The 22,171-nt window shown below is 43.3% G+C and overlaps 1 protein-coding gene across 7 annotated transcripts in view; it reads right to left on the reverse strand.

The window, feature by feature from the left end:
- Window positions 1–22,171, reverse strand: part of LOC125432581 (copine-5-like) — a 164,197-nt gene that overhangs the window by 61,104 nt on the left and 80,922 nt on the right. For 6 of the 7 annotated variants that reach the window (XR_007244497.1, XR_007244498.1, XM_048496268.1 and 3 more), the window contains exons 7-9: window positions 12,095–12,154; window positions 9,586–9,649; window positions 2,617–2,720 (exon numbers count right to left, since the gene is read on the reverse strand). Coding sequence is in view for 5 of the 7 variants with exons in the window: in XM_048496268.1 (XP_048352225.1) it covers window positions 2,617–2,720; window positions 9,586–9,649; window positions 12,095–12,154 (228 nt within the window). In the remaining 2 variants the exon portion in view is untranslated. Of the gene's footprint in view, window positions 1–2,616; window positions 2,721–9,585; window positions 9,650–12,094; window positions 12,155–15,775; window positions 15,835–22,171 lie in introns of those variants that run through there. The other variant, XM_048496270.1, reaches the window with a different exon arrangement.

The following is a 22,171-nucleotide window of genomic DNA, read 5'->3' on the forward strand; positions in this document are numbered from 1 at the left end:
GCAGTAAGGGACAGTATCATTGGCCCTTTCCCCACTTACCTTTGCTGCCCTTTGTTGTGCGCTATTCTCAGCGTGCGGCATCTCTGGCGCGCGCCCGGGCATCCCCACGACCCCGCACTCTGCGCGGGGTCATCAAAAGGCGCCATTTAGAGGAGCACCAGGGATGCTGTGGGCTGAGGGGGCACAAGAGCGGCAGCGCCGGGGCAGCTACGTTGTTGCCGCCCCTGTAGTGGGGAGTGCCCCGGGACTCCGCGCTACTTGAGGAGAGTAGTGTGGGGCTTAAGGTAAGGGGGGAAAGGGCATGGGTAGGCATTATCATTACCACTTTATAGCTTCTGGACTAACATGATGGAGGCAAAGGGGGCTGGGCATGGGTGGGGACAACACTGAGCAGTGCAGGGACTGGGTGAGTGGGCTCAGTTCCCACTCACTTTCATGCTGCCTCTGCCCCAGTGGGCATTTTGGTGCCCTCAAGTGGAAGTAGCCAACATATTGCTATTTGAGCTGTTCAAAGATACAAAACCCCTGTAGCAGAAATATTATCTGGTAAAAAGATGTCTGGAACTCCTTCATCAAATCTACTATATACTGAAAAGCAATTTTTTTAATGGACCTCAGACTTGGGGACTGAGCCACTGCCTCTAGCACCAGCAATTCAACATGGAGGAATAGATGTATTGTCTCAGTGAAGATATGCACACACCCTTTAGGGGTAGAAGTGGAAGATAAACCTGTGCCTCTCCGCCCCTGCAAAAAAAGCAGCCTGCATTCCTTTAGAGCACGGGTGTCAAACTCATTTGTAATGAGGGCCAGATACAACATAAATGTGACTTGGTCAGGCCAGGTCCAGGTTGGGTAGTAGCTGCCTCAGCTGGTAAACCCCCAGTAGGCTCACCAGCCCAGATCAGCACTGAGGCAGGGAGTGGCTACTTTGGCTGTCGAGCTAGCAGCAGGCTCATCAGCCTGGGGTGGGGGTTGGCTACATCAGCAGTCGAGCCTGCTATGGGCTTGCCAGCTCAGAGCAGCCTTAGGGAAAGCGGTCAACATTAGGGGTGGTGGCGGCTGCCTCATCTTACGGGCCCACAGCAGCCTTGCCAGCTCAGATTAGTACTAGGGTAGATGGTTGGCAGCACTGAGGGGGTGACTGCCTCAGCTGGTGTGTGTGGGTGCCTGGAATGACAAGCCCAGATCAGGAGAAGAATGGGAAGGGTGCCTGGAATGGCGAGCTCACAGCACACTCACCAGGTAAAATCAGGAGCGGGTGTGGGTAGGGGATGGGGTTGTCTCAGCTGGCTCACAGGCCTCAAGTTTGACCCCCCTTGCTTTAGAGATATTTTTGAACTTTTTGAGAACTTTTTGAAATTTTGAACTTTAAAAAATTAAGGCAGATGTTCTTCATTCCAAAGAAAGTTTGGATTTAATTGCGTTTGCCTCCAATTCTGAATAATCACAAAAAATGTCTCAGTCACGGTTCTGTTACTAGCCTCTCTTTAAGTTCATTAACACCTATCATTATCCAACTTCCTGTAAATCACTTTAAACTTGAATTCACTGAGGACATGGTAGGCACTTTTCAGTACTCTTCCAAATATTGGTGTGCACATGTAAAAAACAAAAATGCAGTTTTAAAAATATTTCTATTAAGCTGGTGATTTGACTGATAGCTATGGAGGAAGGCCAATTCATAATTGCATTGCAATTTTTCTGGGTTTTACAACACATGTGTGACTTCAGCCTAAGAAAATAATTCCATTTTAAATTTTCTTGGCGTACAGTTCAAAGTATATTCATAAGAATATTTTCTAAAATCAAAAAGTGCGATATACAGAGTGTTAAATTCTCTTTTGTCACATACTTAGGAGCAAGTTTAAAAGTCCAGCCAAGGTGGATCAGTTTGCCTGAGCTGAAGAGAATACATGATTTTGAGGGAATCACTTCAGTAGTTTTGCAAAAGTCCAAGCAGATCCACACAAAAAAATCCCACATTAAGTCATTGGTCTGTCATTGATTATTTAGGTTTCCTTAGGTTGCAAAAATGCGTAGGTTAAAATGGATTAATTTCTCCCAGAACAGCACAGAACATTCATAAAGATGAGAATGTTCAAAAGCAGTTTCCCACCCTGCCTGAGATTAATATTCTCTCCTCTGCTCCTCTTTCCTCACACTTTACAATTCTTGACAGTATTCCCCTGGAGTGATGATTCTTCCATGCATATACAAAATGTTCACATTTTTAGACTGCCTGGCAAAGGATTTCTGAGGTGGCATCCACGCCATACTATGTATTTGATTCTCTGCACCTTACAACAGAACAGGTATTACAATAATATTACTACTTGAGTCCCTAATTCATTAATAATACTTAAGTATGAGAGAGATGGTAATCATTATATTAGCAACAACATCTCAGGTCCAATCCCAATAGGTGTTCTTTTATGCCATTCAGTAGAACCCTTTGGCCACCCCAGCTCAACTGAATAAAAAAGGATCTGTTTGTTTGGAGCCAGGAGATAGGTTCCTGCTTTTGTGAGCTGGTACAAAAAATGTTTTATTTATTTATTGGGAAGTCCAATTTTATGAATTTTATGCCTCAAGAACAAAAGCAGCTGTACTTACGTCCCATCCTCATTGCTTCTGTAGAACACCATGAAAGGGTCTGATTTTCCAAAGAAGTCTTTCTTGTCCAGTTTGTTGGCGCAGAACTGCATTGTGGCCACATCCTTGGAATGGAAATCAGAATATGTAAATTCTATAAACAATGCTACTATCTTAAAATGAGCAACACTGAAAAAAACCTTCATGCGTTTAGTTCTGAGGATGTGACGCGTACAGTATCAGAATCCAGAGTGCAAACAACCAGGCTTACCGAGGAGTGTAAAGGGCAGGAACTGGGGGGTGGGGGAAGATTAACAGTCAACACTGAAGGAAAGGTGAATTGGCAGATAAGGTTTGAAATAGAGAGCAGCAAGATTGGAAAAAATCCAAGGCAGCAGTTTGCCCAGATATTTAACAATATAATCTTATGCGTAAGAATTAGACCTTTTCTTCAACCTTGCATAGAGTTGGCATATACAATTTGATTGTGACACCAGAGTCCCCCCCCCTATTTTTGGTAGGTGCATGCTGTAGTATTTTTTCTGCCAATCAGAAAAAGTTAATTAGAAATTAGAAGCCCCCGTGGTCTACATTATGGTTTATTTACTTCCTGTAGGTCCTTCCAGAGGTCTAGTCTCCCTACAAATGAAATATATTAGCAGAAGATCTAATCTATTTTGCTTGAAAGCCATAGAACCACAAAAGATACTTACAATGAAATATATTAGCAGAAGATCTAATCTATTTTGCTTGAAAAATATGATTCTTCCATGCATATACAAAATGTTCACATTTTTAGACTACCTGGCAAAGGATTTCTGAGGTGGCATCCACGCCACGCCATACCTGAGCAGAATTATATTTTTGTGTGTGCTGTCAAGTCACAACTGAAACATGGTGACCCCATACAATTTTCAAGACTGAGATGTTCAGAGATGGTTTGCCATTGTCTGCAGCCACGTCACAACATTGGTGGTCCTTGGAGGGTGCCCATCCATTGGTGGTCCTTGGAGGTTGCCCATTGGTGGTCCTTAGAGGTTGCCCATGCAAATTCTAACGAGGACCAACCCTGCTTAGTTCTGAGATCTGACATAATGAGGGCTATCCCGATCAGTCTATTGGTTTAGATGGATGTAGTATTGCACAGCAATTTGTGCATTTGTGGTGCTGAGGATATTGGAGACATTCCTTTGCATCAATCCAGTGCAGAGTGGAAATTGTCATTTTCTACAGACCTTCTGGTTAGTACTTGGATGTGTGATCACCAAGGAATACCAGAGCTGTTATGCAGAGGAAGGAAATGGCAAACCACCTGTTAGCCTCTTGCCTTAAAAATGCTACTGATTGTCATAAATTGGCTGTGACTTGATAGTACTTTACCCGCACACACAGACTTTCTTCTTTTCTTCTTCACCTCCACCTACATTTCTATGTTGGCACACAGAGAGATATCCTCCATCACACTATTCTGCTTGAGATCTTGCATGGCTCACGAAGTGACACAGTGAAGGTCACTCCTAGTCTAACAGTTTGTATTAAGGTTCTTGAAGCGTGCCAGAGACAGAAACTCCAACATACTCCAGTGTGAAAACCCCAGATATATGAAAATGATGTTATGATAACAACCACATTTGTTTAAGGATGGGGATAAAGCAAAAAGTGGGTATGAGTGAACCCTGAGTCAGTGAAGAGCCAGATGTGTCACAGTGAAAAGAAGAAAGGATTGCTGTGTGGTTAGAGGTGTCATGTATGAGATGAAAAATCAGATGAGATCCTGGATGTTTGACAAGCAATAGGCAGGCACAAGAGGAAATCAGAGTAGGTCAATGGTAAACCTCAAAGGCTTTTTGTAATTTTAACTCACTGCACAATCCTTCTTCAGTTCTTTTGCTAGGCTAATAGCTAATATTGCTGCAGGCAGAAAGCAGCTGCCCCTCTTCACCAGGCAGTGACTGACTCATCATGTGTGTGTGTGTGTGTGTGTGTGTGTGTGTGTGTGTGTGTGTGTGTGTGTGTGTGTGTGTAAGCACTTAATTTTTCCAAGGATGCCACTATAGCTGAATCAAAGGGAGGGGCTGAGGGCAGCTTCAAAAGCAAAACAAGGAACAAAAGACTTCCTTGTTATGTGATCCTGAGGAGACCCCCTCCTCTTTCTGTTCCCATCAATCCATCTAGCCAGTATAGCTAGTTAACGATTCCCCAGTGCTTTTTGAGAGCTTAAATTGAAAAGCACTAGAAAAATGCAAATCAGACATAGGAGTTGCTCTGCTCAAAGGCAGCAAAAATCAAATGTAAAGAGGCAGGCGGGCACTTCTGAACACCCAGTGGGTGCTTTGTCCCCCACACAATGTGCACATTGTCAGACTTACTGGAGGGGATCTGGAAAGAAACAATTTCTGTGGCAGCACTCACATTCCTATTAACTACAGCACCAACACTTACAGAGTAGCAGAAATATTCACCAAGGCTGCATCCACATATCATTGGGTATTGTGCATCATTGCAGAAGAGAAATCATATGGTATTGTGGACACATCTATCCAGTCGCAAATGACTGCTGTAATGCAACATAGTCATGTATGATGCAGCCGATGTATGATACAGTCACTCTGGTTAGAGTTTGGCACGGAATAATGTTCTGATCCCACCAGGTCCAAAGAAATACAAATGCCCAGGATGGGAAAGTGGGGAACGCCTCCCTACGAACACAGCACAGACTTCCTTGTTGCTCCCTCAGAATGTTCTGATATTTGTTCATCATGCCTAATAGCCCACGATGAAGCTATTGCTTCCATGAATTTGTCTCATCTTCTCTTAATGCCACCTAAACTAGTGGCCACCATTATATCCTGCAGTAGCAAATCCATCAAGTTTCACAATCCCTTTTGTCTGTCCTGCAGAAGGTGCTTAAAGAAAAAAAAATAACCTAGAAGATAAAGGGCTGTTGAGTGAAAGGGGCCCATGTTTGGCCATAAGGATGGCACTCTCTCTATTTCTTGTGGCAGATTTTATCCTGGGTGACTCTGCCCACAGAAACCACTGACTTGTGTAGTGGTTCCCTGATGTCTGAGGCAGCTTACAAGAGGCTCACGTGTCATGTCAGCCCTGGACAGAACCATTCCATGTACAGAGTAAAAGCAGACTTTGCGTCTGCTGCAACTGTGCAAAGGCATGCCTAACACACCAGAATGGGTCTACTTTTGGAGTAGTGAGTGAGAACAGCGCTTCCAGGCCAAAAGCAATACGCAAATCACTACTTCTGATATAGTACCTCTTAGGAAGTGACTGCATACTCACAGCACTCCTGCCATTCTCTATAAGGAGCCAAGGGTTGGGGATGTCATTGCCAGGAGTGCTCCATAATTGGCTATTGCTGGCTTACAGCCTATCCATCCACTGCACCTATCTATCCAACCCCCAGTCCACACATGCCAAGGACTGTGCAATCTTTTGTGGCTGGCTTATCAATGTAAACAGTTCCCAGGGAGTAAGGGCTTGTCAGGAACTGGCTCCTGCTGAGTCGGTGAAAGTAGCAAGGCCAGAACACAATGTGAAGCAATGTTGCATGGACAAAACAATCCACTGGCAAAAACAAGACCAGTCTGTGGCAAGCAGCAGCAGCCATTGGAGTTTTTCTCGGGTCAAAGAAACAAGCCTGTACTGGAAGCACTTATAAGAGCTTACCTGGTTGTCATTTCCATGATACAATTTCCTGCCTCCTGAACATATTGACTAAAAACTGAAAGTGGCACTCAGATAACTCTGATGAAGGGAACGAGATAAGTGACCCCAGCAAAGCTGTGTAGCTGACAGATTCCCATGGGTTGCTAAGATCTAGATCAATATGGGCACTGGTGAGACCTGTGATATGGCCCTGCTGCGGCATTTCCCCCCCCCTCCTTCCCCAGCATGGATGCCATCACATCAATCAGCAGACTAGCTCTTTGCCAAGACAACAGTTCCACCTATGATGTTTCATGAATTCCCTGGGGAGGCTGACAAGTCAGGGAGCAACTATTCAAGGGAAAATGGCACTGTGTGGAAGCACAGTTAAGCCCCTACCACCCATTCTCAAGCATCACTCACTGGAAAGGGAAAAGTTAAGTCAGCTTCCATTACAGGCGGCAGAACTGCTCATGCAGAGTTAATTGCTTCTGTCCTGGTTCTTTTAGTCTAAATGGGTGTTAATTCTCTTTATAGCACAACAGATGGCAGGCTGCTTTGCATGCATTCAAATGTACCTCTAAAATCCTAAGTGGACATTAGTGTCAGAAGTGGCAGGCGCGCCCCTACATGCAGATAGTGCCTTTCTTGTGTTGAAAGGATATATAAATGTAATGTATGTGTGTATGTGTGCGAATGCATTCATATAAGAGCAATTGAGGAATAAACTGTATAATATTCTGGTATCTGTAGCTTGGGAACTTGATATCTGGATATACAGGCATGCTTATAAGCGCAAGCCCATGAAAGGAAGGGCTATGGTGCATGAATCTCCCCCCCCCCCCCCATCATTGTGCTCCAACTTGCGTATGATAGACAAAAGTAATCTTTTTCTGTGCAGGAGACAAATTGGTTTTTCCCCCTCTTGCAGACGTCAGAAATGTGGGCTTGAGGAGGTGAGAAAAATACAGTGATACTGTTTGTGTTCATTTCTGTGTGTGGAAGAGAAAGAGCCTGCCTGAGTTGGTGTCTAGACAGGCCTATGTTGCTCTTAAAAGATGTACACCAACTGTGTTGTTTTGTTCTGTTCAATGGTAGCTGGTCATGGTAGCCAAGAGGTTCTGAACCCCAGTAACCAATACATGACCTGTTGGATTCACACAGGCAAATACTTGATAGCTCCCTAACGTATCAGCTTATCTCCTCTCAGATCCCAAGTTCATGACTGATAATGATAGAAAGGCCTAATTCCAGCACAATGTGTGGTTTTTCTGCAAAAAGTTTGATCCCCTACCATTAGTTTTTACAGTAGAGATGGCCAAAGCTCCTGAAAAGCTGTTAATCAACTTGAATGCTAAGTTTATCTAAAAATAGCAGAGGACCACATTGTAGCAGAGGGCTACACTGTGATCTCTAGCCAATTAAAGGGCTTGAAATCGGACACCAGCTGTTCCTGTTACCAGTATTAAAACAGGAAGAGTCAGCATTTAGCTTGGGTTCTTAAAGAGAGACTGATCTTGCCCTCAATTTGAAAAACTTGCCCCTCCACTACAGAATGTTTTGGAATCTTGTTTGCCACTTACTGGGTCCCAAGCTGCTACAGGGTGTGTGTGTGTTCTTGGTTAGGAAAGATAAAAGAATGAAACTACATGTATACCTCATTTTATTGTGCTTTGCAGATACTGTGTTCTTTACAAAGGTAAAATTGTGGCAACGCTCTTTCAAGAAAATGTACGGGTGTTATTTTTCCAATACCACGTGCTTAGCTCACATTTTGATAATTCTCACAATATCTCTAACTTTTTCGTTGTTGTTGTTGTTGTTGTTGCAGAGGCATAGCTAGGGGAAATGGAGCCTAGTGCAAAATCTGAGTTTTGTGCCCCCCCCCGTATGGCCGCCCTCTCCCACTATGACCAAGGAACAATTTTTGCACCATGTCATCTCAAAATCACCATCACATTATAGAACATGCCCCAACTCACAAATATGAACACACACAGGGCTTCCTAGTTTAAACAACATTGAAAGTGATGCTGGTTTTTTTTGGGGGGGGGGGTCCACCCTGAATCAGCATCACTTTTAATGTTGTTTAGACTAGAGAGCCCAGATTCTCCTTTCAAATCCACCTTAAAGGGAGAATCTGGGCTCCCTAGTTTAAACAACATTGAAAATGATGCTGTTTCAGGGTAGATTCCCCACCCACCACCCAAACAGCATCACTTTCAATGTTGGTTGTTGTGGGTTTTCCAGGCTGCATGACCGTGGTCTGGTAGATCTTGTCCCGAATGTTTCACCTGCATCTGTGGCTGGCATCTTCAGATGTGTATCACAGAGGGAAGTCTGTTTTACACTGTGTCCAGACTTCTCTTATAACAGAGTTCTCTCTGTGATACATCTCTGAAGATGCCAGCCACAGATGCAGGTCAAACATTTGGGACAAAATCTACCAAGGTCGCACAGCCTGGAAAACTTTTATATGCACAAGGAAACCAAAGAATCTGTGTGACTTGCTCTATTACAATATTTGCTTTATTATGGTAATCTGGAACTGGACCCGTAATATCTCTGAAATATGTCTATAGAGGAAGCGTATAGATTTCCATGGTGTAGAAGATATCCAGTGGCATGTCTGTGGAGCCAGGGAAGAGAACTCTACTCTGATGAAGGACTTTTAATTCTGGAAATTAGTGGTCCAGAGACTGCAGATCCATGATAATGCTAGGCGTGGAGTCTAATGGATAACTGATCTGTAACACACGATAGCATAGCCATTCTTCTTTAAGAATGTAGATATATTACTGCATATGTCTTTTCCAATAAATATTGGGGTTATTTTTTATTGTACAGTGCTAGTACAAGCTAACCAAATACATTGTTTCATCAATGGAAGTAGACACAGCTAAAAAGAAAATAAAAAGCATTAACACAGGCAATTTTTCCTAATATTTTATTTTTGCCTGGCACAATGTGAGCATATATAAATAAGAGCATACTGCTGGAGCCACAGAGAGGGATAAAGAAACCCAATTTCCACAGTGAAACATGGGAAGCAGCCATAGGAATCCACACAGCTCTGTGCACACATGTTCTACAATTTACCTACCTCTACCCAGATACTGGGTTCTTTCTGATTTAGGCACCCAATCTAAGTGCATCTCTCTGCATAGTCAATATTTTCACACTTTCATTAGCTCTACAAAGAAATCATGCATTGTGATTAGCCACTGTCATACTCCCCTTAGCAGATGAGAGCTTTCTTTGCTCTTTAGACACACTCGTCAGGAACTATGACATGACCAGAAGCTCACAGGGCAGAGAATTACTCACTCTGCAGTTACCCAGTTCCTCTGCAGAAAGGATGATGGTGCCACACTTCTTCCCTGGAATCCCCCTGAAAAGCAAAAGAGAATGGCTCAGCAACCAGGCAGAAAGTGAATAAAATATATGGCTTGTAATTAGCCTATCCACACCAGATCCAATATTGGATTGAGCTGCAACCTATTTCCTCTCCAAGGGGTCAGAGTGACATATTCACCTCGTAACAATTCCATTAAGGAGTCTGGCTGAAAAAGACTGGCTCTTGCAACGCCACCTGGTAAGTTTCATAGCTTAGAAGGCTATCTGACTCTGGGCTTTCCACCTAAAAAGCCAGTCTTTGATAGCCAACACATTGGCCAATTATACACTGGTGCTCTGCCCTGCGCTGAAGGGAGATTCTTTTCGGGGCAGATCCCATAATCTCTGCTGTTTGTGAAAGGGGGCAAAGACTGACCTTTCCCTGCTTCACAGGGAAGTTGAAAGAAATGGCCCTGCATTATTCTTTGCTTCAGGCTTTTTGGTTCCACTCCTCCTCCCGGACTCTACTTCTACCCTCCCTAATAATCAGGAGGGCTTTAAAAAACTTTATTTCAACTTGAAGGATTTGTACCGTATTAGAGTTATCGAAATAATGACAGATCTAATACAGGAATATCAAAATAACAAGTCTCTCCCTACACGGCAGTAGCAGTGTTAGGAATTTTGTGTGTGTGTGTGTGTGTGTCTGTGTAAGGAGGGAGGGAGGGAGGGAGGGAGAATATCAGTTCTAGGACACAGTCCCCTTCTTCAGCAGAGTGTGGTCCAGGGAATTTCTTTGCCTCTTTCATTTGGAGGGAGGATTATTTTTGGAAAGGGACTATAATATCAATATAATTGCAATATTATCAATATTGATATAACAGCCATTAAAAGGGCTTTAACAAAGCCAGCAATCTTGCCACTGTGTGTCTTTAAGAGTGGGTTGATGGGCGGAGTTGAGAGAACCAGAAAAAGCAGAGACCCTGAATATAAATGGAGAAATATGAGGGGACCCAACTTCAACCCCTGTGAAGCAAAGAACCCCAAGGCAAGCATTCTTTGCATAATGGGTCATGGTTGTGACAATAAAGTCAAAGGACCTGTTTGCTGTACATCCAGTGCAGCTGGAGGTTTTGTTCAATAGGTATAAATGCAGAATAGTTGTGTGAAATGGCCTGGTTGTTGCTACATACCCCAGAAACCTTTTTTATTGTTATATTACTTCCATATTGCCTAATTTTTAACTCATTCACCTTTTCTTCTTCTTTTATTTGTGTATGCGTATTTGGGGTCAGGCTGGGCAAGGTTCCCTCAGGAAAGATGAACAGAAGTTGGCTTATCTGTATTATCTTTCCAGACTAATCATATTAAAAGAGAAATCTGTTATGATTGGCAGTGAAATTGTGCATTCAGGCTTGGCTCAGATAAATGTGCGCAAGTTTACAATTATGTAACAAACGAGAGGAAAACAGAGTAACGAATTAGGTTAAAAATGGGTCCATCTGAGTCGTTTTGCATTGGAGGAAAACATGCATGGGTTCTTCCACATGTGAAAACCACTGTCGTTGCTGCTAGAACAGATTGCTGCTGGAGCAGATTTGAGCATCCCTCCTTCCTTTGCATACTTGGGAAAAGAAGGCCAGCTTCAGAGTCACTGTGACATAAAATCTTAGGAACAGTTCCACAATGCGGTTTCACAAATGCTGAATAATGCACTTTCAAAACACTTTAAAAGCTTTTGAGCAATCATTTGCAAGTGGATCTTGTTTTTTCACACCATAAAATCCAGTTGCAAAGTGCACTGAAAGTAGATTGAAAGTACATTCGTTATTTAGCTTGTGTGAAAGAGGTAGTAACTATTACTTAGACCTAAAATATGTACCTCAGACCCCCCCATTCCCATTAGACCCTCGTTCATTCAAGTCTCTTGATCATCTGAATTTGTGTGTCTCCTTATTGACAAATATCTGATTTGCATGTTCCTGAGAAGCAATAAGAGCAGAATTGAGAGCACAATAAGAAGCAATATGCTGCAAATGGTTTTGCATTTAGAGATGTTATATCCAAGTTAAAACCTCAACTCCCCACAGGGTGCAACATAATCTCTGCACCTATAGCTGGCTTTTCTTTATTTCACATCCAAGATTCTGTTGGGTGTGACCTGCTAGACATAAACTTGGAATGCCATTCACTCCATGAAACAGCCAGAACAGCCAGTATAATTGCCAGGCTTGAAGTTTCATATGAAGACTTATTTTTAAACTAATATGTAACTCTTAGTAAGAACTTCCATTCCTTGTGCAAATTATGTTTGTTTTATGCAACACCCAGTTTACAACAGACAGTAGGTGAAATATACTGGGTTAATACAAGAATTAGCAGGCTCCCACCATTCTTGGTTTGTTTATCCATCCCTTCAATTAACCTATGATAAGAAACCCCTGGGTGGCTCCTTAGAAGGGGAGACTTCAGCATGACTTTGATGATGATGATGACTTACCCATTGGAGACTGAAGGCATCGGCTTTCCAGTTCTGGAATGTAATGTAAATGCTCCCATCCTAAAGAAGAAGAAGAAGAAGAAGAAGAGAAAGAAAAGAAAAAACTAAAATTCCCAATGATAGCATATTTATGGTTTGGGGAAAGATGATCCTCTTCTCAGAGGTTCCTGTAACATTTTCTGCTTATTCCCAATCAATGCATGAACATAGCCTGATGCTGGTTCTGATTTTCAATCCAGGCCAGAGATGTTCATTCATTTATTAATGAATAAAGAAAAGCAAAAGAAATGTCCCACTTGTTATTGCCACTATAATGAGAACAACAAACAGGAAATTTAATTAAATGTGTTAATATTTATAATTTTGATTTATCTCCATTTTCTGGAAAATGGTTTAGAGTTCAAAGTGATCAGAAAACTTACAAGGAACCTTTCCAATTATCAAGCCAAGCAACAGAAGAGAACTGTATTGATAGGGTTTCTTTCCATGCTATTTCTACCAATTATCAGTGATTTGCAGTGCAATCCTAAGTAGAGTTAGGCTGCCATGGGTTTAGAAGGTTGAATTTGGATTGCACTGTTATCTGTTGATGGAGGGCTAGCAGGAAACCTTCCCAGATATATTGGCTCAGTGTCTGGGGGCTGTGGTAAGTGAGATGGTTGAAGCAGAGTTGACTGAAACTTAATCCATTGAACAAAGAGGTCCTGTGCCTGGGCCAGAGAGGTTCAGGATTGGTACACCAGTTGCCAAATTTGGATACAGTAGAATTAACACTTATTTCTACCATCAAGAACTTGGGTGTTACTCAGGATGTCTCCCTTTCTATGGAGGCTCCAATTGCAAATACAGCCATAGTGGCATTTTTTTCCATTCTCATGAGGCTAAGCAGTTTGTGCATTATCTGTCTTGCCCTACCAAGCCACTATGATCTACAGAACAGCTACCTCCAGACTAGACTAGTGTAACTGTACAGGGCTGCCCTTAAGGTTGTTCTGAAAACTTCAGCTGGTCCAGAAGATGAGAACCCTTGCCTTAATGGGGATGCCATTAAGATCCCACGTTCAGCCTGCACTCCACCAACTGCACTGGCTCCCAGTTGAACACCAGATTAGGTTCATGATTTTGGTGTTAAAATTTAAAGCCCTAATTGGTCTGGGACTGTTGTACCTGTGGGACCACTTCTCCTAATACAGAAGTGTCTGGCTATTCTTAACTAAAGCTAGAGCTTTTTCAGTTTTGGCCCTAGCCTGAAACTCTCTTTTGGTCGATTCCTCAAGACTTATAGTGATCAACTTAAGTTCGAGCTGCAAGCCACTCCTAAGTGTCTCAAGAGACAACCACTGGGATCAACGTGGCTTTGTAGAAGCTTCGCCCCATGTAATGGTCAAATTTCTTACTCCAGTTGGGAACTACTACTTTTTCAGGGAACCACGCTCAAACTCAGCTCGATTCCAGTAAAGTGCGGAATCTCTGGTGCCAGGAGTCCCCCATTCAGCCAATCACAGCTGAGTGTTTCGGGCATGCGTACAGCTGACCAATCAAAAAATGCCACCTTCGTCCCTCCATTCCTGTGGCAGTTTTTTTAATAACGTGTGTGGGGATAGACGGAACATGGCTGTAGAACAGTAGCCAATCGGAACGGAGCAGCGAAGAGGCACAGGATGATTCCGCCCTCCGAGCTGGGATCAAGCTGGTTGCAGTGGGGAACAACAATGGCTTCGACCTAGGTTAGTACCCTTCTCAGGGAACTGGGTCGAACCTATTTTACTCGTGTGCGGAATTGCCCTTTGTCAACGGAGACCTGGGCCCTGCAGGATCTGGTCCAATTCCACAGGGCCTGTAGGATGGTCATCATTGTTGGACTCTCTACCCAATCCCTCTTTCAGTTGCCTTTATTTATTGGTTTCTCTTAGCTTCTTTGGTTTTGGACACCCTGGGTAATGTGATTGAAATGAAATAATTGAAACGCCAATGGGGATTTTAATTTATTTTAATAAATGAGATTTTAAATTTTACTGTGTTTTTAACTGATCATATATTTTTGTTGTTAGCTGCTCTGAAAGAGCAGGATAAAAATCCAATAAAATAAAATAGATGAAAATACTACAGTCAGTAACACATAGAAAGAATGAGCCAGATGCACTTTAACTAAGCAATCCATACAAGAAAGAAAAAGTAATTGTGTAAGGGCTTTTCTCCCATCCTTTAGTCATAAAGGGGTCTATACCCCCTACATAGCCTGTCCTATATTCACCCAGCAACCATGGGGTAACTGCAACTTTCATTTCCACCATGTAGCAATCTTAACTGCAGTACCAAAACTCAGCCAGTACCCCATACGTTACGGTGTGCCCTCTGTGGCTGTCAATCTCTGTCACTCTGCCAGTGAAAACTTGAACTATCTATTAAAAATGGAAATCTTTTTCTATCTTCCTGAACATTGGCAGGCAGTATCCCTTGGGTGACAGGTACAACTTTTACCCCAGTTAGGTAGAAAACAAAGAACTTATCATTTTACTGTAGATGTTTCCCATTAAAATTAATAGAAAACAAAAACAAATGAAGGCAGTAATGGATGGAATCAAAATGAATAGTGTTTTAAAATGGTAACATAACAAAAGTTTGGGACTGTGATGACATATCATGTGCCAAAGCTTGCAAGAACCACAAGCCATAGCCCAGCATCAGGTCACATTTATACACACATGTTTGTAAACTCAGCAAGTCCTCAGAAACAAAATACCAAAGAGAATTTTCATACCATTTTACATCATTTCAAATACAACACTTCTCATGGAAAACAGCTCAAAAGTTCAGTGCAAGTAATCAAGACATCAGGAATGTACATGTATGTGTGAATCATAGCGTGTAGGATTCGAATCTGGGAGACCTGGTTTTAAATCTGTGCTTGGCCATGGTGCTTCCCATGTGACCTTGGGCCAGTCACTCTCACTCAACCTATCCTACCTCACAGGGATAATGTGAGGATATAGGGTAAAGGGGACCCATGTATGCCACTATGAGCTTTTTGGAGGAAGGTGAATGGAATAAAAATCCACTATATTGAATCTCCCCCTCATGCTAGTAATATAAGGGTAGAAGATGCCAGATAATTCCTATATCTGAGCAACTATGGGCACGTGAAAAGCCAATTTTTGCTTGAAAAAGGGCACTTAGCTAAGTCAGGACCAGCAGAGACGTTTCTTTGATAAATCCCATAAATGGCAAACTTGATCTGTTCAGGAGGGGTAACTTCTGGTTAATTTCTCTTAAGATTTTTGTACATAAACACTTGTTCTTTCAGATGCTCACTCTCTGAAAACAACTTACACACTCCAGTGGAAGTTACATTTAAAGAGACAATATCGTGAGGGAAATGGCAAGCTTGCCAGTGATGAAGCACACTATGACCTTGACAAAATTATTATCCTGACTTTGGGATTCAGCTTGACAACTATATGCTTTTATAAAAACTGGAGACAGATTGCTGCAACGAGGGAGTCTCTCTGAGTTTTTTCATCCCTCCATTCGCTGATGTTAAGAACAGTGACATCTTCTAATTTTCTCTCTCTTCTTTGGCTGTGGGCCATAGCTACAGAGACAGTGACTAATTCCCTTCCTTCACTGATACAGTTTCCTTGACAATATTTATAGAACCTGATTGAGGCCCCTTCCTCCTACCTCCGAAAGCTCTCAAAGGCCCACTTAGCTCCTCTCAGTATCTCTGATCCTTGGCTTGGCTCTTCATTTGAGCTGGAAAAGGCATCTGGAAAGTTACGAAATTTATAATCAGTTCATTTTGACAGAAGTCAATATGAACTTCTCTTTTCTTCCACCCTGCAAGGACATGTGGCTATCATGGGCATAATGAAGGACAGAAATACAATTGGCACATAACAAACCTATGAATATTTCATTGTTAGTTTGAGAACTTCTCCCTTTTATCAGCCAGAGGAGAGGAGAGGGAGCTTATAGCTTTTTTTCCCTTTCTGGGTCAATCTCCCTTCTTTTTCCTAACTGTGGCTTCACCCATCTCCTCATCTGCCCACTTCCCTTTGTGTATTCCAGTCAGGACTCCAAGAGGATATCTGTGACCCAAGGATATTCCCTGTCCTTTTGTAGATTCCTGGCACACTGAAAAGACTTGTAATAGACATGGTCTGTTACACAGTGGGCACTGTGCTTCCACTTTTTCTTGACCCTGCACTTCTACATGTGAAAGGTTAGTTGAACATCTGCTGTGTGCCACAGTAAACCAAATCATAGGATTCTATAACTATATGAACACTATAAAAAGGCCCTGCCAAGTGGTGCACCACAGCCAAGGCCGCAGGGACTAACAAATTTGAGCTGTCTTGACAGGCAAAATTAGTAGTCATCGTGATTCTACATCGTCCCAGATCTGGGAAGGGATGTGATCTTATCTTGAACATCATGCTGAGCTTCAGAGACAGTCAGAGCATTTCCACTACTTAACACAAGATCAAAGACCATCCCCATTTTTTCTCAGTTCCAAGCACAAGATGATTTGGGAGTTCTGATGTAAATTCCACTTGGAAGATATATAGCTACCCAAAAGTTGTACATTATGTCAAAAAGCATATTTTCCAATAGTCTTATAGGTAGGTCTTTACAAGAACAAATGAGCTAATTGAGATCCTGATGTAAAAACTAATTGGATAACATGGATCAGCTCTCAAACATTACACATTTTCGAAGGCTTTCACGGCAAGATTCAACTGGTTCTGGTGGGTTTTCCAGGCTGTCAGCCACAAATACAGGTGAAACGTTGGGAACGAGGTCCACCAGACCATGGCCACACAGCCTGGAAAACCCACCAGAACCAATTACATATTTTCATTTGCTAGCTGCACTACACTTCAAATACACACACAAATACACGTGAAACTGCCATATACTGACTCAGACCACGGATCTATCAATGACAGCATTGTCTACTCTGACTCTTCAGGGTCTTAGGTTGAGGTCTTTCATATACCTGCTACCTGATCCCTTTAATTGGAGATGATAGGGATTCTTTGGCATGAAAAGGAGATGCTCTGCCACTGAGGTATGGGTCTTGAGCTACTGCAGGACAAGTTTCAGCTATCAATCAGATTCAAGGAAAAGGCGTGGGGCGCTTCTGCCAGAAGTTTCAAACTGCAGGCACTTGCAGATATCCAGAAGTGACTTCCCTCTGCTGCTTTCAATGGCACCCGTCTCCTGAGCTGGTTTCAGGTGGATAATGATGTTGATCTGCAGTAGATAAACTAGTTTTGAGTCCAGTAGCACCTTAGAAACCAACAAGATTTCCAACATATCAATTTTTGAGAGTCAAAGTTTTGAAATCTAGTTGGTTTCTAAGTTGCTGATGGAGTTAAATCTAGCTCTTCTACTGCTGATGAACATAACTGTCCTCCTACACTCTCTTCTTGAGACAACTATGTGTACTGTCCTGAACTCTTTGAAGGAAGGATGGGATGCAAATGGATGAATGACTACATGGACCAATAGGCAAACAGATGGGTAATCTGCATATCTTGCCTAGGACATTAAGAAGCAGTAGATTCAGTGATCACTATCCTTTTCCTTCTGGAGAAATTGCATATTGGAACCTGGAAACATTGCTCGTGCAGTCTGATGTCCCTCCCTGCTTAAAGGACTCCATAGATGATACACATGCACTATTTGTACCGGTTTTTGTGAGGTATGTACTACTAGAGAAAAATATTAGCTTTGACCAAAAAGCTAATATTTTTCTCTAGTAGTACATACCTCACTAGTAGTACATACCTCACAAAAATTCTAAGAATTGCACTTTATTGCTGCACGTGTAATTGTGCCTATGCCAGATCCCACTCAAACGAGAGAGCTTATATGTCACAGTTCAGATAGGCTCTCTGCCTATCAAACAGCAGCATCATATTCAGATTTTGCTTCCCACATAGTGAGAATAAGTGGGAAAGGAGCAGAAATGATTGATCACTCCAGGTGCATCTAGTGACATTGAAGAGAAGCAACCTTTCTCCTGACTGGCTGGAAACAGCCTTGATTAGCAAGCTAAGTAGTCAGAGGGTGTGTTTTAGCCTGATGCTATTTGCCCTGAAAAATTTATCCACTATCTGCCATTAGCTATTCCCTTTTCTACAAAAAGAACTAAGTAGAATTGTAACTTCATCTGCCATGTGTTGGACCATTCTTTAGGATGTCCGCTTGGGTCCGAGTGCTTACCTAACAGCAGGCACTAGGACCTAAGTGGAGCACTCTAAAACAAGAATGGTCCAGCACATGGCAGATGAAGTTACAATTCTACTTAGTTCTTTTTGTTGAAAAGGGTATAGTAAGGCTTAACCTGGGCAGTCTCCAGAACTGAATATGGACACAATCGATTCCCCATGGTCAATTAATCGCGTGATACTCATGCAAAATATCAAGGTTTCAGGAAGAACTCCCCATTGCCTGATCGCCGAACACGGATTCATTCCGGTTCTGGCTCTCCCTCTCCCTCTTATCACATGTTTTTCAAGAACCTGCATGAAAGTGTACCTTTTCAAAAAACATGTGCTGAATCTAGATTGGTGGGGAGGATTGGGGTTTGAATCTAGATTTGTTTTTCCCGCCATAGGGAGTGACGCGGAGCCTTCCAGCCAATCAGAGTGCGACTGGCTGTGCATGAAGCGCACGCAGCCCCTTTTTTGTTTGCCGGCGGAGGCTAAGTTGAAACGTGGCTGTGTGGAACGTGATTTCTGTGCTAACTGTAAACTAAAATTACAGTGCAACTGCATGGGTAAAGAGTTCTGAAGCCGCGCATAAATGTAGCTTAGCGTGAAAAACAGCTGCCATCCTATCTACGCATGTGCGTGGTGACGTAGCTGCGCAAAAAAAAAGTTTTTTAAAAGTCCCGCCCCAACACAGTGCAACAGCCAATCAGGACGAGGAAGAAAGAGCCGCTGAGCAGATCGTGCGTTCGATCGTTTGATCGTGGGGAGTGCTGCACTGTTTGAAAGCGTGATAGACATCAATGTCTTCATCACACACACGCTGCAGTGGGGAGGGTGAAACCTCGATGAAAAGGTGCTGTTTCTTTTGAAACCTGGTTGTATCTGGATCTAACTTCTTAGTGGGAAAATGGCCAATGATAACCTTTCAACAGAGGCAACAGTGGATTTGAGAAGGAAACGCATTCCGTCTATACTGCTGCAAATCTTTACATGTCAGGAGCCAGCCAAGGCATAAACTGTACTCATGGAGTCTGAATCAGGAGAGTTCATCTTATGGCAGAATCAGGCCTAGGAGCCAGAGAAGTAGCATCATGTCCTGAACCATGGTTGATAGGCAGGAAAATAGATTAGACTTGAAACACATTCTGGACAGACTGAAGATCCAAAGGTTTGTACAGGGAAAGCAATAACAAAGCTCTGCAAACAAGTTAGAGAGATGGAGTTGGTAAGAGGTAGAGTTGAGACTTCATGTAAAAATGGCTGGCACACCTACATGTAACCATTTCCAGCTTCCTTTTGCAGTGGATGCTAGGAAGATGAGTCCAATGAGGCCAGGATAGCTTCACCTCTTTCTAGGTCTGCAGAACAGTGACTCCTGATATACACATGATGACCAGTCAACCCCTCATGACCTGTAACAGGTTGTAAGATCACTGAGCATCAGTTCTGTACCCATGTATGAGTAAAGCATCAGAATGGAGATTGCTGATAACACAACTATGATCTTAAAATGCATGCATAGTTTCAGGAGTGCTGAGGTGTCCCAGCTCCCCATTTTACAAGATATAACTTTTACCACAACTTCCTGTCTCACTTTTTTCCATGCTAGTGTTGAAGCTCTGGATTGTGCATGCCCATAGTTAAGATTAAGTAGAAGCAGGTCAAAAGACAGAGAGGGTGCAGGAGACTCTCTTTTGACATTCCATTAAATGACTCCCCAGATGACCGCAACATTTCAGTGCTGATTTAGGCATTACCTTCATAATGAGGAAATGAACGGAATGCTATTTGCATTTTGAAAGATAGCATAGATGGTAAGACCCCAGAAATTCCTCAGAGCTCTCATCATGGAAATCAGGAGAGCTTTCTGATCACTGCAAGTCAAAGCTAGGCTGGCCTGGAATATAAAGAGAGGAGCTCCAGGGACAGGCCTTTGTGATATCTCACCACTTACAGGTCTTTTATACTCATAATTTGATGATACCTGATCATCTTGGTTGAGCAGGTGGAAGATGTGGCTGTGATTACAATGAAGAGAAGACAAAGAGTTTGGATTTATACCCCACCTTTCTCTCCTGTAACGAAACCCAAAGGGGCCTACAAACTCCTTTCCCTTCCTCTCCCCGCAAAGATACCTTGTGAGGTGGGGCGGAGGGGCTGAGAGAGTTCTGGATGAACTGTGACTAGCCCAAGGTCAACCAGCAGGAATGTAGGGGTGCAGAAACAAATCTGGTTCACCAGAGAAGACTCCACCACTCATGTGGAGTGGGAAATCAAATCTGGTTCTCCAGATTAGAGTCCACCTGCTCTTAACCACTACACCACAGTGCAAAGACAGAAATCTACTGGTCAGGATTTATGTTAGTCCACACATATAGTAAAGGTTCTGGGTGTGAAAAGATACATTTTTCAATACTTGGGAGCAGATGGAATTCTTCTGACAACTATTCTGGCATCTTTCTGAATGTATTTTCTGGGGTGGTGGGAGAAGCAGTAAAGCAAGAGAGCATCTGTGTTCAATTGTCTCCTGGAGAGCAACAATGAGGGCCCAGGTGCATCTCCTTGGGGAAACTGTTCCATAATTGTGGGGCAAAAAAGGCCCTCTCTGATGTACACAGCTAACAAGTATTCTTAATTGGTAGGACAGACAGGAGGGCATTTCCCCACAATCCTAATTCCTGGGCAGGAACATGCAGGAGAAGACTGTCCTTCAGATACCATATGTGGTTTGAAAGGACAAAACTAACTGGACACAGTGTGTAACAGACTTCTCTCTGGATACACCTCTGAAGATGCCAGCCACAAATGCAGGGGAAATGTTAGGAACAAGATCCTGCAGACCACAGCCACACAGGCCGGAAAACCCACCACAACCACCACAACTAACACCTTGAATTGGACTCAGGAGCAGACCAGTAGCCATTTTAATTTCTACAGTAGAGGGGAAATATGCTTCCAATAGCTTGCTCCAACCAGCAATCTAATCACAGCATTCTGAAATAGCTGCAACTTCCAAACACTCTTTAAGGATAGTCCCAAGTAGAGTACATTTCAGTAGCTCAATCTAGATCAGGGGTCAGAACGTTTACCACCCAAAGAGCCATTGGGAACCATTTTCCACTGCCTCGAAGATCTACCAAGCCGGAGAGGCAGCCTCCAGTTCAGCCCCTCCACTCACCTTTCCTTCCAGCACTGGGAGGCAGAGGCGCCGGGCAGGGAAACCCCCTCTGCCCAACGGAGCAGCCAGTCGCCTGCTCCGTGGGGCAGAGCGGGGATGGCAGTTGCAGGGATGGTAGAGGGAGGATGGCAGCTGCTCTAGAGGGACATGCCCATGCTACCCTCCAACCTCCAGGGATCGTGTCACTCCAGCCCTCCAGAGCAGCGCTGGAAGGAGAGGTGAGTGGAGGGGACACGAAAAGCGGTGCCCTGACGCACGGAGCTGTCTCTGGTTCGGCCCCTCCACTTTCCTTTCCTTCCAGTGCTGCTCTGGAGGGCTGGAGGGACATGCCCACGCTACCCTCCAACCTCCAGGCCACGCGGAGCTGCAGTATAAGGCTGAAAGAGCCACATGCAGCTCCGGAGCCACAGGTTGCAGACCCCTGATCTAGATGAAATTAAAGTATGAATCACTGTGGCTACATTTGACTGACTCAGGAAAGGATGCAGCTGATGCACGAGCCAGAGCTGGGCAAGTGCACTCCAAGCCACAGCAGCCCCCTGGTTTTCTCAGGCAACTGCTGTGTCAAGCAACATTCCCAACCTGCAAATCCCATCCAAGACAGGGGAGATCTCAAATCGCTTGTCTACTTTTCAACTACTCCAGGGATATTGATTCAGTTTCCATGTCTGACGAATG

This window comes from Sphaerodactylus townsendi, linkage group LG05, assembly GCF_021028975.2.
Source record: "Sphaerodactylus townsendi isolate TG3544 linkage group LG05, MPM_Stown_v2.3, whole genome shotgun sequence".
In the NCBI taxonomy this organism is placed as follows: Eukaryota; Metazoa; Chordata; class Lepidosauria; order Squamata; family Sphaerodactylidae; genus Sphaerodactylus; species Sphaerodactylus townsendi.